Source organism: Gymnogyps californianus, chromosome Z, assembly GCF_018139145.2.
Source record: "Gymnogyps californianus isolate 813 chromosome Z, ASM1813914v2, whole genome shotgun sequence".
In the NCBI taxonomy this organism is placed as follows: Eukaryota; Metazoa; Chordata; class Aves; order Accipitriformes; family Cathartidae; genus Gymnogyps; species Gymnogyps californianus.
The window spans coordinates 23177700-23200405 of NC_059500.1; the positions used below are offsets into that span (position 1 = coordinate 23177700).

The window sequence follows — 22706 nt, forward strand, 5'->3', positions numbered from 1 at the left end:
TCTAACACTCACAGCGCCAGCACATCAGTCCTTTGAACACACTGGAGAGTCAGGGCAATAGTATGTACCCCCACTTAGCCACATGGACTGTTCTGTGAACTAGCAGTACACACATCAGTGGACAAAAGGTACCTTCCAGAGACTGCCACTAACTGGCAAAGGTCCATGATGTGCAACAGAGCATCAGAGAGCTCACTCAATCCTTCTGGGGAACATGTAACAGCCAGGGTAAAAGGATCTTAGTTATTTTGTCCTTAATTTTTCTTTCCTCCATTTTTCACTGCTTCACAAAAAGCACAGGTGCTAAGGACATTTAATGACAGCATTTTATTCTCCTCTAACACATACTGCCAACCCAGCAAAAAAGTAAAACAGACTTGTTGCACTGCCATCAAGTAAGGCACTGATTGGATTCCTCATCTCTAAAAAGGTAAATTATTTTTTTAAAAAGGTAATTTTTCATCAAACAAGTAATTCTTAAGAAGTACAAGTTTTACAACCAGTAATGTGCTGAAAAGACTGATATGCTAACATACCATGCTCAGGAAACATCTGCTGACGTCAACAGGCAAAAGGAGAAACTAACTTACATATTGGTGATCTTTAAACAATGCTAAACTCCTTCAATCCAGCTCATCAACAAATATGCCAACGAATACTTGGCCTTTTTACTTCACAGAATGCAAACAAGTATCTTCCAGTTTCCTTACTCTGGGACAAGGACACTTGCATTACAACAATTTGCACAGACTTGAGACCTTTCCTAACATTTCTTTTGAAGAAGCAAGAGTTGTATTTGAAACATACAAGGTGTTCAAGTGCTTCCAGTCAGTGGTCTATGCTGGCTGCTGAACAACGTGTGAACATTTGCATGTTTACTCTCACTTCACATTTGCATGTTTTTCCTCATACCTCTATTTTTACTTGAAAGAAAAAGGAAAGATTGCAGTGAAAGCTTATTATAGCTCAGAGAGGAGCAAACTTCACTGTTCAGAGTTTGAATCCAGCCAGCAACAAATATAGGGGACAAGGTCCAACTAACTGGTTTAGTACCACAACAACTGTGAGCACCAAATCAGTTTGGAAAGAACAACACAGTCAAAAGAAAATAGTGGAAGCACTGAGACCTAACTTGACAGGACTGCTGTGTACAGCAGTTGCTAAGAGGAGCAGGTATGCTCAGAAGCCAGAAGAGCAGAGAAAATCATGATGAAAATGGAGCACAGGAACACAGGCAGGCACAGGCGAGTAACAGACTTGAGAAGAACCTGTGAGGAGTGGTGTGACACAGTAACATGGACAACTGTAACAGCAAGCTGCTAGTCAGAGGTAGCCTAAAACGGGCTTGGCATTGTTTAAGAATGGTAAAATCTTCAGTAGTTCTCCTGCCTGGAAGAAAACCTAGGGTTAACAACAACTATATCCCTTAATCCAGCTAATGATTTTTCTCAAACCCTATTGCATATGCCATTACAATGCCAATAGGCTAAAGTGAGTTCTTACAGGTAACATGAAGCTCCATCTATCAAATTCAATTGTAATGTGTCTTACCACTTGTAATCAACAACTTTTGACTAATATCACAAGATATTGTCCTTGATGTCATGTGTGAAGGAATAATACAGGAGGTAGCAGGTGAAATATCCACTTCCACTAGCAAGTGGAAATTATTTTATATTTCTGAAGAAGTTATTAATGGCAAAAAGTTGCTCAACATTTGATGTGGGGGAAAAAAAAAAGGACAGAATAAAAGGCTAAGAACAAGAAGCAATCAGAGCTATTGGTGTAAGACTGGAACCACCTTTAAGAATAGTCAAACGCTCCTGAAATAGCAGTGATGACTAGGAATGTTGAGGAAAAGACAAAAGGATAAAGGAGGTGGGATATCACTAAAATCTAAAGACTATTTTCTGAAGGAAATGATTGAAGTGTTCCAGGTAGACTTAAAAACACATCTGTTTATGATATAAGAAACTGCATTAACACATTTAATGAGATCATCCAGACTGCAAAAATTATGCCAACAGTGTTATACATAAACTGTTCACAAAAATTAGCTTGCTGGTTCTGCTTTCAGAAGAATGGCCTGTTTGGCAAAAAGTATGTCTTTTTTCTCCTGATTACATTAAGTAGTCCAGAAAAAACAGAAAGTAACAACCCCCCCCCCCCCCCTTTACAAATCTTACAAGTTTTGTAGACAAATCCTGTACATACAGATTTAAACATCTGTGCCCAAAAAAGGTTCTTGTATGTCAATGAAAAAACATGTGCGCACTCAGTAAAATGAAATATCTCCTTCACAAGTAGAAACCATTTCACAACTGCTCTGCGGTCGAGAGACAGTGAAGCATGAAGACTAGAGCACAATTATTATTTCTCACATTCAAGAAGTAGGAGGGACATACAACATTAGAAGAAAGCAGATCTGGAGCATACAAACAGAAATATATTATTTCCTTTAGTATTTAATTAAATTGTAGTTCCCATTACTACAGGATGTTGTGAAGGATAAATGGGTTCTAAAAGAGATTAGATGAACTCCCAGAGAACAAACAGGTCTGTCACAGAATATTAAACACAATTGTTAGAATACAGCTGGGTCATGAAGTATCTAAATAGCTGTCTGCTGAAAGCTGGTGTGATGTGCTTGAGAAAGGATCACTTTATACATGACCTGTTTGCTAGACCCTTTGCATCTATTCCTTGCTCCAGCTGGAGACAGGACACTACGCTTGACAGACCTTTGTTCTGATCCAAAAGGAAAGTTCTTTATCCACTGTTCTTTCTTCTACTGAGGCAGGTCCGCAACTACTGACTTACTCATCTTTTAATATCTAATGTCTTGGTTGAAAAAATGATTTTTTAAGATCTTCTAAATTAGTTATAGTAACACCTATAAGCTCAGAGGCTTATTATATATTACATTGAAGTTTGAGGGATTTCGGACTGTTTTAGATCCATTCAAGAAATTGGGAGTAATGGGTTTTTGAGAACCATTATCACCAGAAGCTAATCATTCTATGGTACAAAGGATCTTCTTAAATCTCAGTAGTAAACTTCATAAAAAAACCTCAGGTGTACATCATTCCCGGGGACTCCACATTCTCAGTCCTAACTGACTAGAATGCCAGTCCGTAAACTTCCCTAGTATTTCTCTGTTCTCTTCAAGCTTTAACATGAGTCAAAGTTATGGATGAAGAACAGCCCGAACAACACAGAGAAGCTGTAAAAGCTGACTTCCTATCACCTCTGCACTCCTTTGATAATCCTGACGACCTTTCTTGCAAATCTGAGCTGTCAAAAGGATGCTGATCTCATGATACGTGTTGAATTGTTGCTTGTTTCAGGCAGTATTCTGTACCCTACACTGCATGTACATGTTTGCAGATAATTTGTTCCAGGATATATGACTAAAATGAGTTCCATAATGTGATGGCATTAAAAAAAAAATCACATATCTAGAACAACAAAACCACACTACTGTTTCAGTCTTATGCCAAATGCAATGAACCCATCTTTCAAGTTTTCTCATCAAAATTGCACACATTTGTATTAGTTACTCTGTTAGTCTGTGTCTGTAGCTGGAGCATGTGAAAGAGCAAAGGCCTTGTTCAGGTACTCTCAAACAGCAAAGCTTAAGTTTTAAGATAATCCCATCCATGAGTTCCCAAAATCGGCCCAAACCTTATTATTTGAAATCTAAATATCATTTCATAAAAATAACATCTGATTCATTTAAGAATTCCCCACAACTCAAAGCTTTTATTCCAGTAATCTTTATCTCCTTAAGAAAAGAATACTAATTTTCATAAGAAATTGAGCCTCCAAAATTAGAGCAAGAAACCTGGTTATAAAAAATGGGTGGGGTTTTTTTGGTTTAGTTTTTGTTTTTTTCAAGTTCCATCATTTGTAGTGCAGCTAGAAATCTTTGCTTTCAGAAATAGGTGTCTGAGGCAAAATAGTGAACGCAGCTTGCCAAAGGGAGAAGAAAACTAATTTTTACAAACTTGACAGGAAAAGTGCTCTGATTGCAGAGGAATTAAATTTTTATATTCATTTGCTTTAAACTAAGGTTAATAAATTGTCAATAATTCAGACTTTTTGTTTTATTTTTGCATCAACAGTAATTGTTTATTAAGCAAAATACAGGTTTTGGTCTCCTGCACAGAAATTACATTCCCAGGTTTTGGGGTTTTTTTTGCAAGTAATTTCTTCATTCTGATTTACATTTTTGGTCATGAAAGCATAAGGTAACTAGATACCTTACCTATAGCCATCCAACTGTTTGTTCATTGACAGCACAGATGAATACAACATGAATATTTAAGCTGCACATATTAATTTTTGCTCTGAATGAAGTGAATAAAAATACGCAGTTATGCACGTTCTAAAATACTTTGCCATACACGGATGTATAAAATGCAGCATCACAAGTCCCAGTATAGTTCTTCGAATCCAGTATTTTTGGTAATAAATTGTATTATTATTCCAAGGGGAGCTTTATGCAGCAAAACCCTTAAGTATTTTACAGCAAAGCACTTTTCATGTATGTTAACACACACAGACTCTGATTGAATAGAGTGCGCAAATGAATCCAAGTTTCCTCAAGTTGTATTGACAATCTGGATACTTCTTCCAATAGGTTTGGCTCTGATGAGAGAATCTTAAGGTGTAACTGAAAATGCAAACAAGCAGTTAGTGAAACAAACACAGATAATAAAAAATCAGAAGATCAGTTTCCTCATTCAATTCCAATACTTTGCTTTCAGGAATGTCCCAAGTAAGGGAAGGACTCTTCCTTGAATTAATTCCCTCCATTTAATGCTGCCTCCCTTTTGCTAGTCTTTTACAAGCCATTTTACTCCCACACATGTATTAGACGGGATAAGGCAGCAAAATGTCTTAAATATGTTATTGCTTTACTAGACCATCTTCTGCCGCTGCTGCTGAATCTACCATAATCACACACTTCTCTAGAGGGTAACTTTCTCCTCTTTCCAGCCTGCATCACAAATTCCTCTTTAGGCTAGAAAGGCTAAACAGATGCCTTGAGGCCAATCAGGATCATTGTTTTAAATCACCCTTGTTGTGTAAAGCAAGAAGAATGATGCCAGCACACTGTATACTGATACAGGGAGATGTCGTCCCTCTATGTAATAAACAGTAACCTTGGTAAAGCATAAAGAGAAACCTCTTAACCTTGTAGAGAGGCAATACATTATTACCACTTAATGGATGGAATAGTTATTTTCCTGGCTACAACTTAAATCTAGGACTCTTGCTAAGCTCAGAGCTGTTTTACTTGGAACCTACAACAAACGATATTGGTGTTCATGTGTCACAGGGTGAGTTTACATTATTCTACTGTAGTTCATATCAGGAGTACATTTCTGAGGCAAATTACCTAGCTGTCCCTAATCTACCCTGCAAGAGCTAAATTTCTTTTGTATGAAACTAAACAGAAAGATGAATTCTAACATCTAATACTGCAACTATTAATCCTATCCAGTCCATCGGACCAGACTACTAAAAAACAGACTAATAATAAATAGACATGACAAAAAGCCACTGGTGAATGAATATCAAGACCTCAACCTTACGTGTTTCACTCTACAGATCTACTCCTATTCATCTGCACTGCTTGTTGTTGTGGAAGCTGCCCCACACATTCTATTTAACCCCAACAAAAGGAAAAGAGCAAGTCATATTTGTCCAGCATTACACTCTATCTTTAAAACCAATCCCTGCAATATTGCAATTAAGAAATATTCAGTTAAATACAGTATTACATGTGTCTGAATGTTTGTAACAACTTTTTCCTAGTAATCTGTAATTAATTGCTTTCCCACACTTTCATAAATCAGAGTATCTTTGACAAGGTAAGTATTTGTACATCAGAAGGGTACCAATCTTCTGCAGAACCACTTTCTCTCTAAGAGTAACTGCTACTGTATTTTATCACAATAAATTTCTAACGTCCACACACCTGGGAATAATTTCATTACCTCTGTGATGCTTAACAGGTAACAGAAGAATGGCAGCCCACTGACATGGAAAGTAAAAGTCAGGCTTGTAATGTCTAGCGATAAGTCCAACAAAATGCCTATTTTACTTCCCCAAACATTGTGCATTGAATTCTTTTCTTACTTAAGACATAGCATATCTTAGCTTAGCAATTAACAACCATTAAGAAGTTAGGTATGTTACAAAAAATAAAAACAATTCTAAGTAACAAATACTAGAATAAAACCCGTCTGGCATGGTCTCTTTACAATATCTGGTTTTTGCAAGTTTTTCTTGACTGTGACCAGATGAGTTGTCAAATTATCCAATACATTCAGTTAGTAATTTTAAAACCATCCCCGAAAAAAACCACTTAAGATAATTCTTTAGAGGAAACAATTTACATCCTTTTACTGGACAACCATCATTTTGAACAGGACTAACATAAAATATTATATGAAAATTGTTACCTTTAAAAATAGTGCAAGGTATGCCTGAGCAAGTTCAAAGTTGTACTTGTTGTTCAGCATCAACCCAATCATTCTCAAAAAGCTTAGCATCACCTCCGTTGAGCCACCACCTTCAGGGGTCAAACCCCTTAGTTCTATCTCAATATTAGATGGTCCCAAGCTTTTCAGTAAGTTAAATGGAGCTGTATCTGTGTTAAAGCATTGAGGGATACATTATTAGTAACATTTGCAGAAAATAATCTCACAAATCCTTCATGCGGACAGGTTTATTCCAAAATTCTTAAGCAGTGAGTGTATGTTTCAAGTTTCTACTGTTTCCTTACTTTTTTGTTTTCCACAAAATGCCATCCTGCCTTTAATTTACTGTCCCATCACATACTACAGAGAAGTACATCTCTAATAAGACAGTTGCATTTTATTTGTAAGTTCACGTTGACAAATACAAGTAACACCTTTGTATTTGTATAACTTTTTTTCCCAATTCTGTCTTTTAAGCTGAACAAAATTTCTTATTAGCCATACAATGTTGTCATTTTACATCTCTTGGTAAAAAGAAAATATATACTTGGGACTTCAAGCTATTACTGCAAATATATCCTAGAAGAGACAGGGTACTACTTTTACTAGGAAACTTTACAGTGTTTACTCTTACTGACATTAAGCTAAATCGAGGATCATCTGGTGCATCTAAGGTAATTATTACTTTTGTTAAGTGAATTCCTCCTGCTTTTCCTGGGACCTGGAGGGTGGTGGGGGAAGCCTTTTCCCTGGTAGAAACACACGCAATTGACAAACTCTTTACTCCTTTTCACAAATGTTCTTCCTCAGGATTTCTACAATCCTACCTGATCTTTGAGAATTCCATCCATTTGCTTTAAATGCAGAAATAAAAACATGTATGGTTGCAAACACAGCTGTTGGTAAAAACATTTTTAATAATTTCTTCTAATTAATATTTCTTTTGCTAAGAAGTTGCTAAAAGCAACTTCTTACACTCTTATATCATGGTAACTAATGGTATCAGACATTGGTTAATATTCCTTAGGTGGTATAAACCTGTTTCCATCTGTATTTGATTCCTATGACAATCATTAGCTAGTTTTAAATGTAATTGTGATATTAACAGTACTAAACAGATGCATTAACTCATTTTTGTGCTGTGACATGAAAAAACCAAGCATGGAACATACTATGAAGTTGGTACACATACAATATGGAAAAGGTGCCCAGCTCAATCTACTTTGCACAGTCCTGATCTGAGGTACGAAACCATGCCTCCATCCCAATGGTAAGCCAGGATGGCTTCTAGTATAATACTATTTATTTGCATAGCCTAGTCACCTTTAGAAGAGATGCTTGTAAACTAGCAAGCACAGAGCCATGTTACACAGCAGCAGCTTCCTGAGTCAGGATCAACAGGCTCCCTGGACTGGGATTACAGCACAGATGGTGGAGCACACCTGCCTTACACCAGAGAGGCTGCCCCAGGGAGGCCCACGGGACCACTACTGCAGTGCATCATGGAGTGCACTTGCTCCGTGGCACAGCGAGCCTCTAGGTGCTTGGTTAGGTTTTAAAATATTCACCTGATGTTTCACTCTTCTCTGAGCAGCTCTGAAGCAGCTTAATAGAACACTATCAATTGAAGTACTAAAAACACAAGCATAAAAAACACACCTTGCTTGTGACAGATAATAAAGTTCCGCACACAAAATGTTTTAAGTGCAATTGAGTAAGCTGGTCATCTCAAAAGAGTTTAAGGGGTAGAAAAATTCCCAGCAGAACTGCCTTGTGGACAAGGTACCAGTGACTGTCTGTTTACATTTCCAAGCCAGCTATATTAGCAACCCTTTCTAAAAATCCAGATTTCAATGATTCTGTATCAGCACAAGTTAAACAGGGAAAACAGCAGGTACATTCCACAAGAAATTTAAGCGACTGAATTTCAAAATGAACTGAATGTTAAAAGAAATCCAGCAGCTTATTTTTATATCAATCACTTCTTCTTAAGCTTTAATTATAAAGCAACCAATTAAAGCTCTACGTTTGCTGAATGTTTAGTGAAGTAGCCCTTGAAAATAGAACTTGCTAGGCATATAATGTTTTTCATGTTTCAGTGAATCACCAGACTATTCCTTACCAGATCATTCCCTTCCTTTCTTACCCTACAAATAATACGTAGCACCTTTTCTGGGTGAGATCATCACAATCTCCAAAAAAATCTAACAAACTTAGGAACGTTACCTTCTTTCTCTCTATGGCTTTTAGCCAGAACTGGGCTCCATGCTGCAGGCAAGCTGGAGTACCAATGGATCTTTGATCTAGATTGGCTATCTATTTATTAGTCAGCTTTATACACAACAGGTCATTCTCTTTGCCTTTGCTACTGTACTATGCATATTTTTTTCCTTGCACATGTTACAATTCTGGCATTAGAAATCAAATGTGTATCAAAATACTATTAGCATCTACATTTTTAGTGAAATGTTTTGTTAACTTACATTCATTAGTGCGCAGGGCTTCTTCAAGATGAATGTAGAAATCAGATTTCTGTGCCAGTACTCCAAGGTTTACTACCTTTGACTAGACCATGAAAGTATAAGAGTATACGTGAACATGCAAACGTATTTTTACATCTCAATTAGATTATTTTTCTACTGACAGAATAAAAGACTTTAAGAAAGAAAGCGTTAATGTAAATGTGTTAAAACGTACTTTAAAGTCTTTAGCAAGATTTCACTCAGCACTAAAAAGCATTTAAGAATTTTCTTTTAAAATACACTAGATAAACACTATTATATTGATTCTTGTTTTTACCTGTGTATCATTTTCTTCCTCTGGAGCAATGTATTGGGGTATAAGACCAGGAACTGTTGGGATGAAGAAAGGGGCTGACTTGGGAACTTTTGGTGGCTCTCTTGGTTTATTTTTTTTCTGTAAATTAGATATTTGAATTAAAATCATCATCACAGTAAGAACATGTGGGAATTTTCTTTGTCAAGAGTTTTATTTTTAAAATACTATGAAAACTGTAAGGACTGAGAAGTAAATATATAGGTAAAATGTTTTACCACTAAATATGAAGCCACTATTTAGAAGAAAAACAGCCCCTCTCCCAAATCCCAGAAATTGTGAAAAGCACCATATAGTCTTCTACTGCAAAATCTTGAAAAATACCTGAAAAGTGAGATTAAATTTTGTGATTAGGTAAACGCAGCTCATAGAATAAGGGCAAATATATCTGGCTGCGTACTACTATTTTTTGTGCATTCTCTCTTTTTCTGATTATGGGAATGCCCAATGGTGATTTGGAGGCACAACCTAGAACAGCTTTATAGGCACTTATTAGCTGCATTGACATGGAAACGTCTGCCTTCAGACAGCTATTTTGCATATTGCAGAAATAGTAATGGCAAAAGTTATGAAACAGTTCCTCCTTCTCAAGATTTCTTGAACATCCAAGAGAATGGTTAAGACAACTGTCTGTTTTACATTACAGGAGAAATAGCCCTTATTTTACCTCCTTCTTAAAAAACACAATCCAAATACTACAGTAGATAAGCAATGGTGTGCCTAATATCATTACCTTGATAACATCAAGACTGAGGAGATTTTTCCACCTTGATTCCGGTAATGAGGAAAGGGTCACCAGCTGCTCTCCCAGTTGCTCAGGTGAGACATATTCTATCATTTCATCACATGTTTCTTCATCTCCTGCCACATCCACATCTTTCAAGAACAGATATCTTTCATGAACATGCATATTTCACATTTTTTTTTTTTTACATCAAACCAACATTATTTCTTTTGCAATTGTTGAAAAACACATGCGTAACAGCTATATATATGGGTGTTAGCATAATATATAGCTGAAAAGCTACAGAAACAATCTTTATTAACCCTATGAAATATTAAATTTAAATTCTGAACAATTATAGCTAAAATGCAGAATTGGATAAACAGGATTTTAAAGACTAGCAAGATTTATCTGCTTTGGCTGAAATGATATAAATGCAATTTAAAGAAGTCCTAAAGGAAGAACAATGGATTACTTTTAAAATTTTGTTAACTGTTTTAAAATATATATATAGCAATTTTAGCTCTGAGTTACAAATCTGTAAAATCTTTGCATTCAAACATACACAATATTCACAACCTGTTCATAGGTATGACTGAAGTGGCACATAAAAATGAAGAAAATCTCAACATTAAAGCACAACATCACACAACAAAAGATATCCAGTCTGTCATTAGGTTTTCTCTAGACTTCCTATGTGGTCTTGACCAAACACCTCTACTTTACCTTCCTTTTTGCAAAATATTATATGGCTGAAACCATGAATGTGATAGAAAAGCCTAAAACAACAAAGAAATGTAAACCATTAAAAGCTCTGAGCATCTATACAGGAACTTTACATTTGATGAAGACAGAAAGTGAACTAAAGCATTCAGCCAGAATCAGTTTATAGGATTAAAACATTCAAAGTTTTGGGATGAAATCCTGTCTCCCTAATTTAAGTATCTAAAATAAGTATGTGCTTAATAAAGCAGTCATCCTCAAGTATGTTCCTTGCTCTTTTATGCAGTCAATAGCTAGCTGTGTGTCTCCTCCAGATGGAGATCTAAATGTAGGCACTGCTAAACTTGGGCAGACAACATCTCCATCTAGAGGCCTTCAGAAGCACAACCATTTAATGTATTAAATGTATCAAAACCACAATTTAGGCCTTTCTTTCACTGGGAATCTAGCACAGGTACATGACAGGTCAGCTGAACCCAATTCTCTTGCCAACAAGACAATACGCAGAAGTGAAACTACCACGGCATACAGGCAGACAAAAATGTTGGAGGGAAGTGGAACAAAGAACAATCCCCTTCCCACTGCCAAACAGTAACGTTAATTTCAAACTGGCCTCACAGATGTCAAAACAAGGTATTTACACAAGTCTGGGATTAAAGAAAGCCAGCAGAGAGCACAGATGCTTTTATGACCTACAAAATCTCCTTGAAGATGTGGAGATCATCACAATGTAATTCTTTATGTCTGAACATAGAGATATGAGTAGATTTTAGTAAATAATATTAGTATATGAGTAAGTATGCCAAAAATGGTAGAAACAATAGGAACAGTTCAGAGAAAGAATGCTAAGACACAGCGAGTTTTCACTGAGGACACAAACCATCTTCTATTTGAAATATAATACCAAACTGAAAATAAAATACTCTTGCCTCTGAAGATTACCTTGCACAGGGCAGGTGCTAGGGCGTGTCACCATAGAAGGTTCATAATCTGCCGGAAGAGGCCGTAAAGAGACAAGTGAATACAGAGAACGGTTTGACCTGAAAAATAAGACAGGCATTTTAAAAACAATTTTCAGGTGAATGGGAACAAGTATTTTAGACATAATTTTTACTGCAGTCTGATACTACTGCACTATGGCAATTCACCAGGTTCTATTCAAGATCAGTTTTCCTCATCCCCCAGATAAACAAGAAATGAAACGTAGCAATATACATCATCTGAAAGTCTGAAACATAAAAGTCATTGTCTATCTAAAAAGCTTGCTTTGTACTTAGTACGTACAATACATTATGCAAATATAAATGATTCATCCCGCTTTCACAGAATTTCAGAGTAGTACTCTTAGCAAATTTTCCTGCAGTTTGGAAAATGTATGCAAGTTAATCCGGCAAATGATTTTTTCTCTCAATATAAACCAGGGCTAGGCAAAAACATTTGTCACTATTCACAATGAAGCACTTGTACTTAAGCACAGAAAGGTCTAACAATTGAACACCCCTCAGGCAAAACTACAGGCAACAAATGTAACCTCAAAGATCTATCCATCTATCAAAAGGAAAAAAACCAAAAAAACAACCCAAACCACTTACAAGGTGTGTTACTTCAGTACTGCACCTAGCCAGTCATTTGCTTTAAAGCCGTATCAGGAGGAAATTGAACTAAAATACATTTTACATCTGTGCTGACCTATCATTAATACACAGAAAAAATCACAACTTCCAAATTCTACTCAGAAGTCTCAGACAACATTGTATACCAGGACAAGAAGAAAAGCCCTTCAGAAAGCAACACTTTATGAGCACTGACATTTCAAAAGGGGTAAAAAAACCAGTAGAGTCAAAGAAAAACTTTAGGAATGGCATAACAGGAATTCTTTCAAGTAAGAAAGAAACATTTAGGAAAAAAGAGATCATTTAATTATCAGAATAAATATCTTAACTGCAAGAGATTTCAAGATTTATGAATCACAACAATATAGAATATCTGTCTTAATTAGAACCAGAGAAGACAAAACCCTGGAGATGATACTTTGCAGAACAATTGTCTATTTGCGATAAAGGTGATTAAAAGAATTCCCCCTCTGAAATTCTGTGTAGAAATAGATATATTACATACTCACCACAAATAAATTCCAAGATCATCCACATGTGTTGAAGCTAGAAAATCTCCTGTAGGAGACATAGTAAGGCTCACAGCTGCAGAGTCTACCAAAAAACAATCTATGAGGCTAAGGAGAGAAAACACAACAGAGAAATTCTCAGCAAGATGAACTTGTTTATCTATGCATATCTGAATTACAGCACAAATACAACTGAATGCAAGCAGGACACCAGAAGTATGTATACAAACTAGCATATTAGAAATATTCAAATATGACACATAAACTTAGCAAATGAATGGCACTGTGCAACAAACCACTCACCTCTATAAAATTCTCTAAAATCAGCTAAAGCTGGTACATTTATACTACCTTCTTAGACATCCACATTCTGTGTAAAATATGAACCATCTGTCTACTACATTCAACTCCTTATGCCTAACACTAACCTTTTTAGTGGCCATAAATTTCATACTTCCAATCAGCCCCACAGTGCTCTGACCTCATCTTTTAATGCTCGGCTGTTAATTGTAAATTCCCTCTCTCAAGATATTTCATATACACCTGGTTAACAATAGGACCTAATGTTCCTAAAGTAAAGAATGAACTGTACACTGCAAAATTTGATTATCTGCAACAGTTTGTTTTGACATTGCCATATCTTCAGCCTGATAAACATTCCCTGATCATTCCTTTCACTACTGTAGAAAACAAAAAATACCACATAAAAACAAAGTTAAAATATTCAGTAGTATGTGACTATTTTAATAATAAGCCACTTTTAAGTTCTGGATGATGCCACAACTCCTGGCTGATGCAGACCGTAGCAGACTTCCACTCAAGCCCAGGTTCATAGCACTGCTTGTCACTTGTTGAGGTATAAAAATTGTAAGAAGCAATTGAGTTTGACAACTAGTTCATTGAGAGAAACAAAAAGAACAAATGGAGAGCTTGAATACTTTGTTCTTTTTTACAGACCAAAATCAAAAGCAAAGTGAGAAGTGATAAGAGCAGCTAGTTCTACAACCCTGTTCTGTTCACTAACCATAGAAAAAATACTGATGTAACAAAGCAGTTTAAAATGTAAAATCTTGTGGGCACGTATTTTCTTAGGTACCGAGCACTCCTGTGATGGTTTGGCAAACCATGTTAAAAATAAAAGCCATTTTTTTCCCTGATGCACGTTACAAGTAAAAAGTAATCTGGTAAGAGCCACATCATTCATCAATTTCAACATAAAATATACAAACACTAAACCTAAAAATGTCAGAACATGTATTAGTTACACTGATACATTTTGCACACAGTGCACAATGGCTAGAAAATTTACCATAAATACTGTTTTTAGTTTCAAATCTATCCTTTTACCACAATCTTTATCAGTTACTGAGAAATATTGTTCAATAAAGCAACTGTAAGGAACAACTGCAAAACAAAGTTAACATTAAATTAAATTTTTCTATTTACTGAATTTAAATAATAATTAAAACTACAGACTTGGGGGAGGGAATCAATCCACTATAGGACAATGACAGACATGCTTGTAATTTTTACACAAGATGTACACTAATTGCTACATGAATCCTGCCTGGGGGCTGAAAGCATTCACCTTTACACTTCCTGCCTAACTGCAAAAGTGAGACAATGGAAAGTATAAAATTGCTGAGCTCACAATATCAACACGTTTCTTACACCATTCTGTCTCAAGCACTCCATCCAAACTATAAAGAGTCAGGTGGTACCCTTGATTCCTTAATTTGCCTGTGCAAGCTGCACCACAGAAAGAAAAATTCGCATAATGCCAAGGTTCCTGCTTGAAATTTTCTCTACACAAATTGGTAATTTTCTTCCCAATTCTCAAAAAGCCCTACATAAAAAACATGCACTAGGAATACTTACATTATGTAAGGACAGTTAAGCAGCATTCCCAAGTAAAAACAGATGTTTAGTAAGTAAATGGTATGACATCTATTAAAGTCAGTTGGTATTGTTCGTAACGTAGGACTTAAGTAATCTAAAAACATGTTTTCCATCCTTTTATACAGACAATATCAAAGTTGAGTCTTTAGAATGCCCAGTTTATAATTCGCTTCTCCTATTTATGAGCAAATATACCACAGCAGAAGTAAATCAAGCACCTGGCTTTTCATTAAAAGCTGTTCTTCCTTTTCAATACACTCCTCTGCCTATAGTTATCGGAAAACCTTTCCTTTAAATTCTGGAAGAACAATTTAACCTAATTACTTTCAAAAACACGGTTTGTCATGCACCTGCCTAGATTTCAGCTTGACCAGAATTTCTTGCAGTTACTTAGAGAGAAGAGACAAAATATTTACTTATGTGTTACATGTAAACAAGTACTACTGTTAGACTACATTTAAAAAATTGTATGAATGGATTCTTACTGTAAAGTGTTACTAAAGAAATGAAAGATACAAGTAACATTTCTGAAGTTTTATAATTAATGCTGCAATTTTTTGTAGGCATATCATTTTGGAAGGGTAAGAGGGTTAGAAAGAGGAAGTCCAAACAGAATGTTAATTTCCCTCCCATTTACACTGGAAAGAAGACTCTTACTGTCCATCCTGTCCCTTTTTAGACTAGTGTCATTCATCATGTAAGAATAGGTCAATTGTTTGTTGAGATTCAACACACTTTTGGTAGCAAAATGAAAACTTTTGCAGTATACAAAATTATTTACCAAACCACATCAACAAAAGTAATCAATCCAAGCGAAACCATTCAGTCCCAGGGGTGACAAGAGCCTCACACTGCATAATACTACTTTAAATTACTAAAAATCTATATGATGTGCTGCTAAAAGAATGCACTGGCAGAACTCAAAGTTACTTTTTGGCCTGTTTTTTCTGGGCTCCTGAACTTCTTGTGTGTACTTGTGTGCTTCTTGGCCAAATTTCATTTTGGGAGAAGACTACTCACAGTGGATCGTAAAAAGAGTATTTTTGGCAGTTGTAAGCATGCACAAACGGAAAATAACTGAAGTAAAGCCTCATTGTGTTGCTAAAATGCATGTGAGAACAGGCTTCTATTTAAAAAAACAACTGAAGTACTGCATCCAACTCTGGGACCCCCAGTACAAGACAGACATGAAGTTAGAGCAGGTCCAGGAAAATGATCAGAGGGCTGAAACACGTTTCCTATGAAGAAAGGCTGAGAGACCTGGCATTGTCCACCCTGGATAACAGAAGGCTCCGGGGAGACCTTCTTGTGGCCTTTCAATACTTAAAGGGGGCTTAAAAGAAAAACTGAGAGAGACTTTTTAACAGGGCCTGTGATGACAGTACAAGGGGCAATGGTTTTGAACTGAAAGGGGATAGGTTTAGATTGGATATAAGGAAGAAATTTTTTATGATGAGGGTGGTGAGACACTGGAACAGGTTGCCTGGAGAACTTGTGGACAGCCCATCACCGGAAGCATTCAGTCAGGCTGGATGGGGCTTTGAGCAACCTGAGATGTTCCTATTCATGGCAGGGGAGCTGGACTAGATCTTTGAAGGTTGCTTCTAACTCAAACCATTCTATGATTCTATGAATACTTCAGCATATCACAAAGCAATTCACCTTAAGCAATCTCTTGCCATTTAGATTACAGTGCTGCTTCCAAACAAAGAACAAATTCACACTCATTTACACTACATGAAAACTCCAGGTTTCATCATTAGATCTTCAGGACATTGTTATTCTGTATAGCCAGAAAAAGGCACATATTGCTAGCATCGCACACAACTAAAATACTGGGTACTGAGTTGTTATACCATGTACAACTTTGAATACAACATAGGCTGGTGACAGATAATCAAGCCAGAAGGCTTTTTGCCACTTAACAGACAGAAAGGGGATTATAATAAATTTCTGCTCTATGTTTTTAAACTCACCATCCAGAGGGAAGGTCCCAAGTCTTAATTGTACAGTCCATTGCTGAAGTTATTAGCCAACGACCATCAGGACTGAAAGTCTAAAATAAAATAGTTAATTTAATGGCACAACTGACAAGTCAGTCCCTACAGGAGGTCCTGTTCTACACAGTTCAAGATTAGACTGCTCCCTAACACCAGGATGAAATGGTCTGGCCATAAAACAAAACTGACACCACTTCATTGAAAGCGAGAAAAGGACGAAAATGGAAGCTATTTCAAAACAGGTTTAAATATATGACACAGGATACATCTGGCTGTTAGTAAAAGCACTTTGGTCCTCACTTTTACGTTAATGATGAAAACCACTGAGCATAAAACTGAAGAAATCAAATAAATACTTACTTACTAGCACTTAGAATTCAATCAGAAGCTAAAACCTATTTCAATGAATGCTACAAAGCACTATTACACAAGACGTAAAATGAGGAATTACCAGTGTGTTGCAGATCTCTTTACACCTTTTATGTACCTGGCTCATCTTTTCTATACAGTTAAGACTGTTGCACAATTTTGTTCTTCAACGTGGTTTTCATTATTCCTAATGCTTTATTTTGTTAAACCCAAAATTAGCTTGTTGCAAAGTTATAGTAAAATCCCAAAGCACACTAAAAATACATGGCCATTCGAACACTATAGATTTTAACTTGAAAACTAACATGGTCAAAACTGCTGTAGAGCTGAACTACAACTTTACTATTCACAGATGAACATAATAGTGACTTACTATACACAGAGAAATCCACCATCTTTAAAATGAATTAGGTATTTGTATATGTCACCTGTTACAGAAAATGAGTTAACAATTACCATGTCATTAATCCTTCCATGGTGTCCTGAGAACGTCCTGACAATCTTCCGGGTCTCTATATCCAAAACACTAATACTGAAGTCATCAAGGGCAATTCCCAGAATACCACTGCCAAGAATCATTAGCACATATGATAGTGAATACTCAGAGACAAAAAATAAAAAACAACATGCTAACATCGCTCCAAAAATCTTTTATCCTGAGATAATCTCAGATAAACAGAATTACATTCCTTCAGTCTAATAAAATGTCTTGTAGTCATTTTGTTTTGTCAACTAGTAGTCAGTTGTATTTCAAAGCACCACAAATTTAAACTTTCTTAGAATATTTGGTTGCCATCCTAGACTCATGCACTCAGAGCAAAACAATATGCACATTAAATAGCTTCAGTTTCTTACCTGTCTCGGTGAAGCAGAATCCCACTTGGAGAAGAAGAAAGCTCAGTGGAGTAAACTAGATCTTTAGTTTTGAATTTCCAAAATTTAATTAATCCTTCACTACCAGCTGTGATTATCAGCTGGTTTAATCCATCCACTGCTACCCCCCTAATGGCGCCCTCATGTGCTGCAAATCAAGGGAAAAGAAAGTTGTATTTCAGAATTTAAACATAACAGAAATCAGCAGAATGCCAAACACTATTCTGTATGTCTTTGCCTAACTACACTAAATGAGCAGTAAGCGTGTGACAAACAATTCTAAAGCCACCTGACAAGACCGCTCGAATATTAGAAGTTTCTTTATCAGTACAGAAACCAAACTGTTTTCAAGTAAGCACCTAGAATACAATGCAAAAGTTGTGAGTAATTGAAGCTAAATACTAGCTTTTATTTCTGCTTTCAGTTTGGGGGACTTTTTTTGAATGTGAGATTTGAGGGACTTTTTGAATCACTCATGGAATGCCTCCAGGGGGCCTGACCACTCCAGACAAAATTTACAGCTTCAGTTCTGGCACAAAGTCTGGGAGTTTTCCTAGGTTACTTTATACTGCAGTGTAAAGATAAGGCACAGCTCCTTTGGTTTTGGAAAAATTTTACTTCTTAATCTATGCCTAGGGCTAATGGCCAGTAACCAAACTTATAAAATTCATCCCACTATCAAGCACTGACGTTATCAGAAGACCACTTCATGTTTGCTATGCTAGATGGCTTTTAGAAACCCAGTAAGGTTTAAGGGTTCATCAGGACTCTTTCCCTGTTTCTACAACAAAAAAATTGTCATGAGGGTCCTATTATAAATTGCAGACTTACAAAGCAACAGCAAACATACAGAAGGATACATGACATGAAATATATATGTACGCAACCATTAAAAGGAAAAGTCTGAACACTGTCACTTACATTAAGCCCTCAGTTTGCAGCTGGGTAATTGAAAATAATAGCATATGCAAAGAACTGGACTTGCTCAGGATTCAATTTCCCATGCATGTAATGTATTCTTTCATTTTTAAGCAGGGAGCACAAAACAGATGGGAAAATTTATCTCAGAGATAGAACCCTATAACAAGAAGCCAAGTACTGGAAATGTGATTATCTCAAAAAGAGCTGAGGACAAAGGATGTCATTTTAGTGCTAACCATTTTGGTAACATTTGACAATTTTGTGTTAATTAAAACCAAACATATGCTAACATCAGAGCTGTTAAAACTAGCAGGGATCCTGTCCTTCAGAGTAGGTTTCAAATTACTTCCAATTACAGTGCAAGATAGGACAGTGTAGGGCAATCAGAGAAACTGAAGAGATTCTCAAATTCAACTCAGAAGCTATGTTAAATTTCCTAGATGACAGAACACCAGGTTGTTGCTGTTCTGTTAAGAGTCAGTATTTTAAAAGTGTAGCAATTCTTACCTCTTTCGTTGCCATAACTCCCTCTGTGAATGCCAGACTGCATGTTATACACATCTACCCGTCCAGTTGACAGCCCAATTACAGCAAAGTTCCCACATGAGGTAATGTCAACTGCCTTTCAAGGGGAAAAAAAAACCCACCTATGAAAACAATTCTTTAAGTGTATATCTAGTTAATAAAGTTGGAAGATATATAACGTATCACGAATATAAAATACTACTATGTTTTTATTAGACTTCTTCAAGGAAAACTGCACAGAACAAACAACAGATTACATCTCAAAAAAGTAGAGAGAGGAGCTCTTAAAATAAGCAAATAGTCAACAGGTAATAAATATGGCAGTGCACGCTTATGAAGGATAATGAAATACTGCCTTAGTGACATCCATCAGAAGTCATATCTAATAATATCAACACTGTAACCTAAATGACTAACCTATATAAATCAAGACATCCACAAATTCAATCCCTAAGGTAAAGTCCAAGCATGCCGACTGCAGGCCTCTTTCAATGCCCGTATTGCCAATGGCACCCCAAAATAGGTTAAGTTCACAGAGAGTTTAAATAGTAAGAAACAAAGAAACAATGGTCTAGATGCTTTTGGAAAGACACAGTCCAAAGAATCTAGTATTTAAAAGAAAACCAGGTATTTACAACTGAACTGATCTTGTCTACCACTTAAGTACTAAGCATAAGGTCAGAAAAACAATTTATCACATGATACAGTATTAGTATGAATGCCTAGCACATGAAGTATGCCATAGTAACTACTTGTCTTGCAAGCTCGTAAGCCTCAGTAAACATTCATCTCTTTCATTGAGTGTTTGACTTTCATTGTGTCCAGCTCAAGTTGTAACGCATTTCAGAGGAAATATCCCGCCTGCAATTTGGAAATACATTTTTCCGTATTGCCAAAAAAAAGTATCTTCAGCAATTTGCAATCACAGAGCAGGTTTATCATCACAGGCATATAGTCAACTCTACATCACTATGACAGACTAAAGGTAAACACCAACCACCTATCTGAATCAGAAAATAGTATCTGCACTTAACCTAGATGTTTAAGGAAAAAAATGCATATGCAGCATTTTTCTTAAGACCATATTCATTACAAAACAGCTAGTAGGACACACTGAGCTGGCAGAAAGCACTTTGCAAAGCAACTAAAACATGTCTAGAGAGTGCTTTTTCATTCTAAATATTGCTTCTGTACAAATAGAAACCAAAACAGCATATACTGTAATGCTTAAGAAACATTATCCTAAATAAACTTACTGTTGCATATATATCAATAGGTTTGTGTTTGCTGAATTCTTCTGGCCTCAGTTTATGAGCTCCCATGGAAGTTTTCTGATAGTTCCAGGTTGTACAGGTTATATACCCTTGATGGCAGGCAACAATACTATCCCAGTCACTCTGATGTGCCACTTCTGCAATGTAACACATACTCCTTTTACAAACAATCATTCTAAAGTCAAATAAGCTCTTCCGATATCATAAGAAAGAGTACTTTGAAATACTTTTAGGCAGAACAGTTCATATTTAGTGTTCCTGTTGGACAATCACAAGGCTACCATTCAGAAAAACCACCTGGCAAACCATTTGCTAGTGCATATGCTAGTGTAACTAAAATGCTAACAAAACCACAAGCATTTTTTTGGTAAGTTTCATGTCTTTGTATTTGAGTCTATGTGGTTTGAAAAGCATATTTAAACTTAAAATAGTTTAAACTGCTCAATCTGTACACATTTGCAGCCGAGTCTCTTAACTGTTTCTTCAGCTGCTGAAGCAGCAAGCCACTAGATTAACAATTTAAAGCAGGATTTAAGAGCTAAGTCTGCTTCATATAGCAAAAGACTTTTCTGCATTTGCAGGAAAATTGTTCCTCTAAAGCTCAGTATCCAAACTTTGTAGTCAAATAGGGTATATGGGGATCTAAATAATGAGTAAGTTTGCTTTTTTCCCTGGAATTCATACACTAAAAAAATTGAGAGCTTGAAATTGGGTATTTCTAGAACTTCAAAGAATAAAACAACCACATACAAACGGGTTCACTTGCCCAAACAGAGACAATATAGCAAAAAAGAAAGAACTCTAATTAAAATGTACTTAAATAAACATTTTCTTATGTCTCTAAACACATTTAAAGTAGTTCCGCTACCTTAAATCAATCAGGCAGGTCCATTCTTAACTTCAAAAGTGCATATATATATATATATACACACACACACACACACATATTTGCAACAAGTATGTTCAGATAGTCTGTATCATTGAAGTCTGCAAATATAAATACCATATGCAGTCAAACAGCTACACAAAATTGTAAATCCAAACCTTTCAACATATGAAACAATCAACCATTCTTGGAAGACAAAAGAATAGCTACACTTAAGACAAAACAGACTTCCAAGTCTGAAGAGGAGGTCACTAATTTAAAGAAACACACTTTGATGAAGCAAAGATAATCACAATTCTGCTTCAAAAAGTTAGGTTCACGATTGGCATACTGAATTACAAATGAACAGAGTAATTGAAATTTGACTTTGAAAAGTGACTCAAATAAAGGAACGAGGGAATCAAAATCAACCACTATAACTAAGATTTCCTCAGCTGACAAAGATCTTCATCCCCCCTAATTGCTGGTTCTCCAGCTTGGAAATAATACGTACCCTAGAAGATTCTGGCTCCCATGCTGGAGATCTTCAAGCCAAGAGCCAGTTAAACATAAAGACGTTTGAAATAAAATGCTCTTTTTTGAAATAACAGAAAAATTTACCAAGTAAAATGTCATTTTAAACTGTCACTAAACAGCTCATGAAGGGCCACAGAATCTCAATAATCTCATCTTGATACAGCATGGGCTTTCAAAACAGTAGTGTCTTGAGAGTTAAAAGACAAAATGAAGACATGATAAGCTCTGTAAGGTATCTCAAAGACTACTTACCTGAAGCAAAGACTGTAATTGGTGGAAGTGCCATTGTATCAAGCTTAAGACCTTTCTTTTTCGATTTCTTTTTGTTAATCGAACCTTAAAAAAAGAAGTTAAGTGTTTCAATCTCATGGTTAGATCTGAGAATAATGGTTTAAAAAGGATTGTTTACTAAATGTAAAGTTCCTATTGAACTTAGAAAAATTTGGCTTACATTAACACAGGATTGCTGTTACCTAGGGTTTGAAGAGCTAACAACATTAATAGAGTTCCTGTCAAAATTCATGTGATGCTGAGCAAATCACTAGCCT

General features: G+C 36.1%; 1 protein-coding gene across 1 annotated transcript in view; it reads right to left on the reverse strand.

The window, feature by feature from the left end:
- Positions 1 to 2191: 2191 nt before the first annotated feature.
- WDR36 (WD repeat domain 36) overlaps positions 2192 to 22706 on the reverse strand; it is a 34596-nt gene continuing 14081 nt past the window's right edge. The window contains exons 11-23 of the mRNA XM_050913290.1: positions 22411 to 22494; positions 20739 to 20893; positions 19465 to 19579; positions 18019 to 18184; positions 17620 to 17728; positions 16771 to 16850; positions 12896 to 13003; positions 11716 to 11813; positions 10060 to 10202; positions 9291 to 9407; positions 8975 to 9056; positions 6474 to 6661; positions 2192 to 4675 (exon numbers count right to left, since the gene is read on the reverse strand). Of these exons, the coding sequence (XP_050769247.1) occupies positions 4526 to 4675; positions 6474 to 6661; positions 8975 to 9056; positions 9291 to 9407; positions 10060 to 10202; positions 11716 to 11813; positions 12896 to 13003; positions 16771 to 16850; positions 17620 to 17728; positions 18019 to 18184; positions 19465 to 19579; positions 20739 to 20893; positions 22411 to 22494 (1595 nt within the window). The 3' untranslated portion in view covers positions 2192 to 4525. The remainder of the gene's footprint in view (positions 4676 to 6473; positions 6662 to 8974; positions 9057 to 9290; positions 9408 to 10059; positions 10203 to 11715; positions 11814 to 12895; positions 13004 to 16770; positions 16851 to 17619; positions 17729 to 18018; positions 18185 to 19464; positions 19580 to 20738; positions 20894 to 22410; positions 22495 to 22706) is intronic.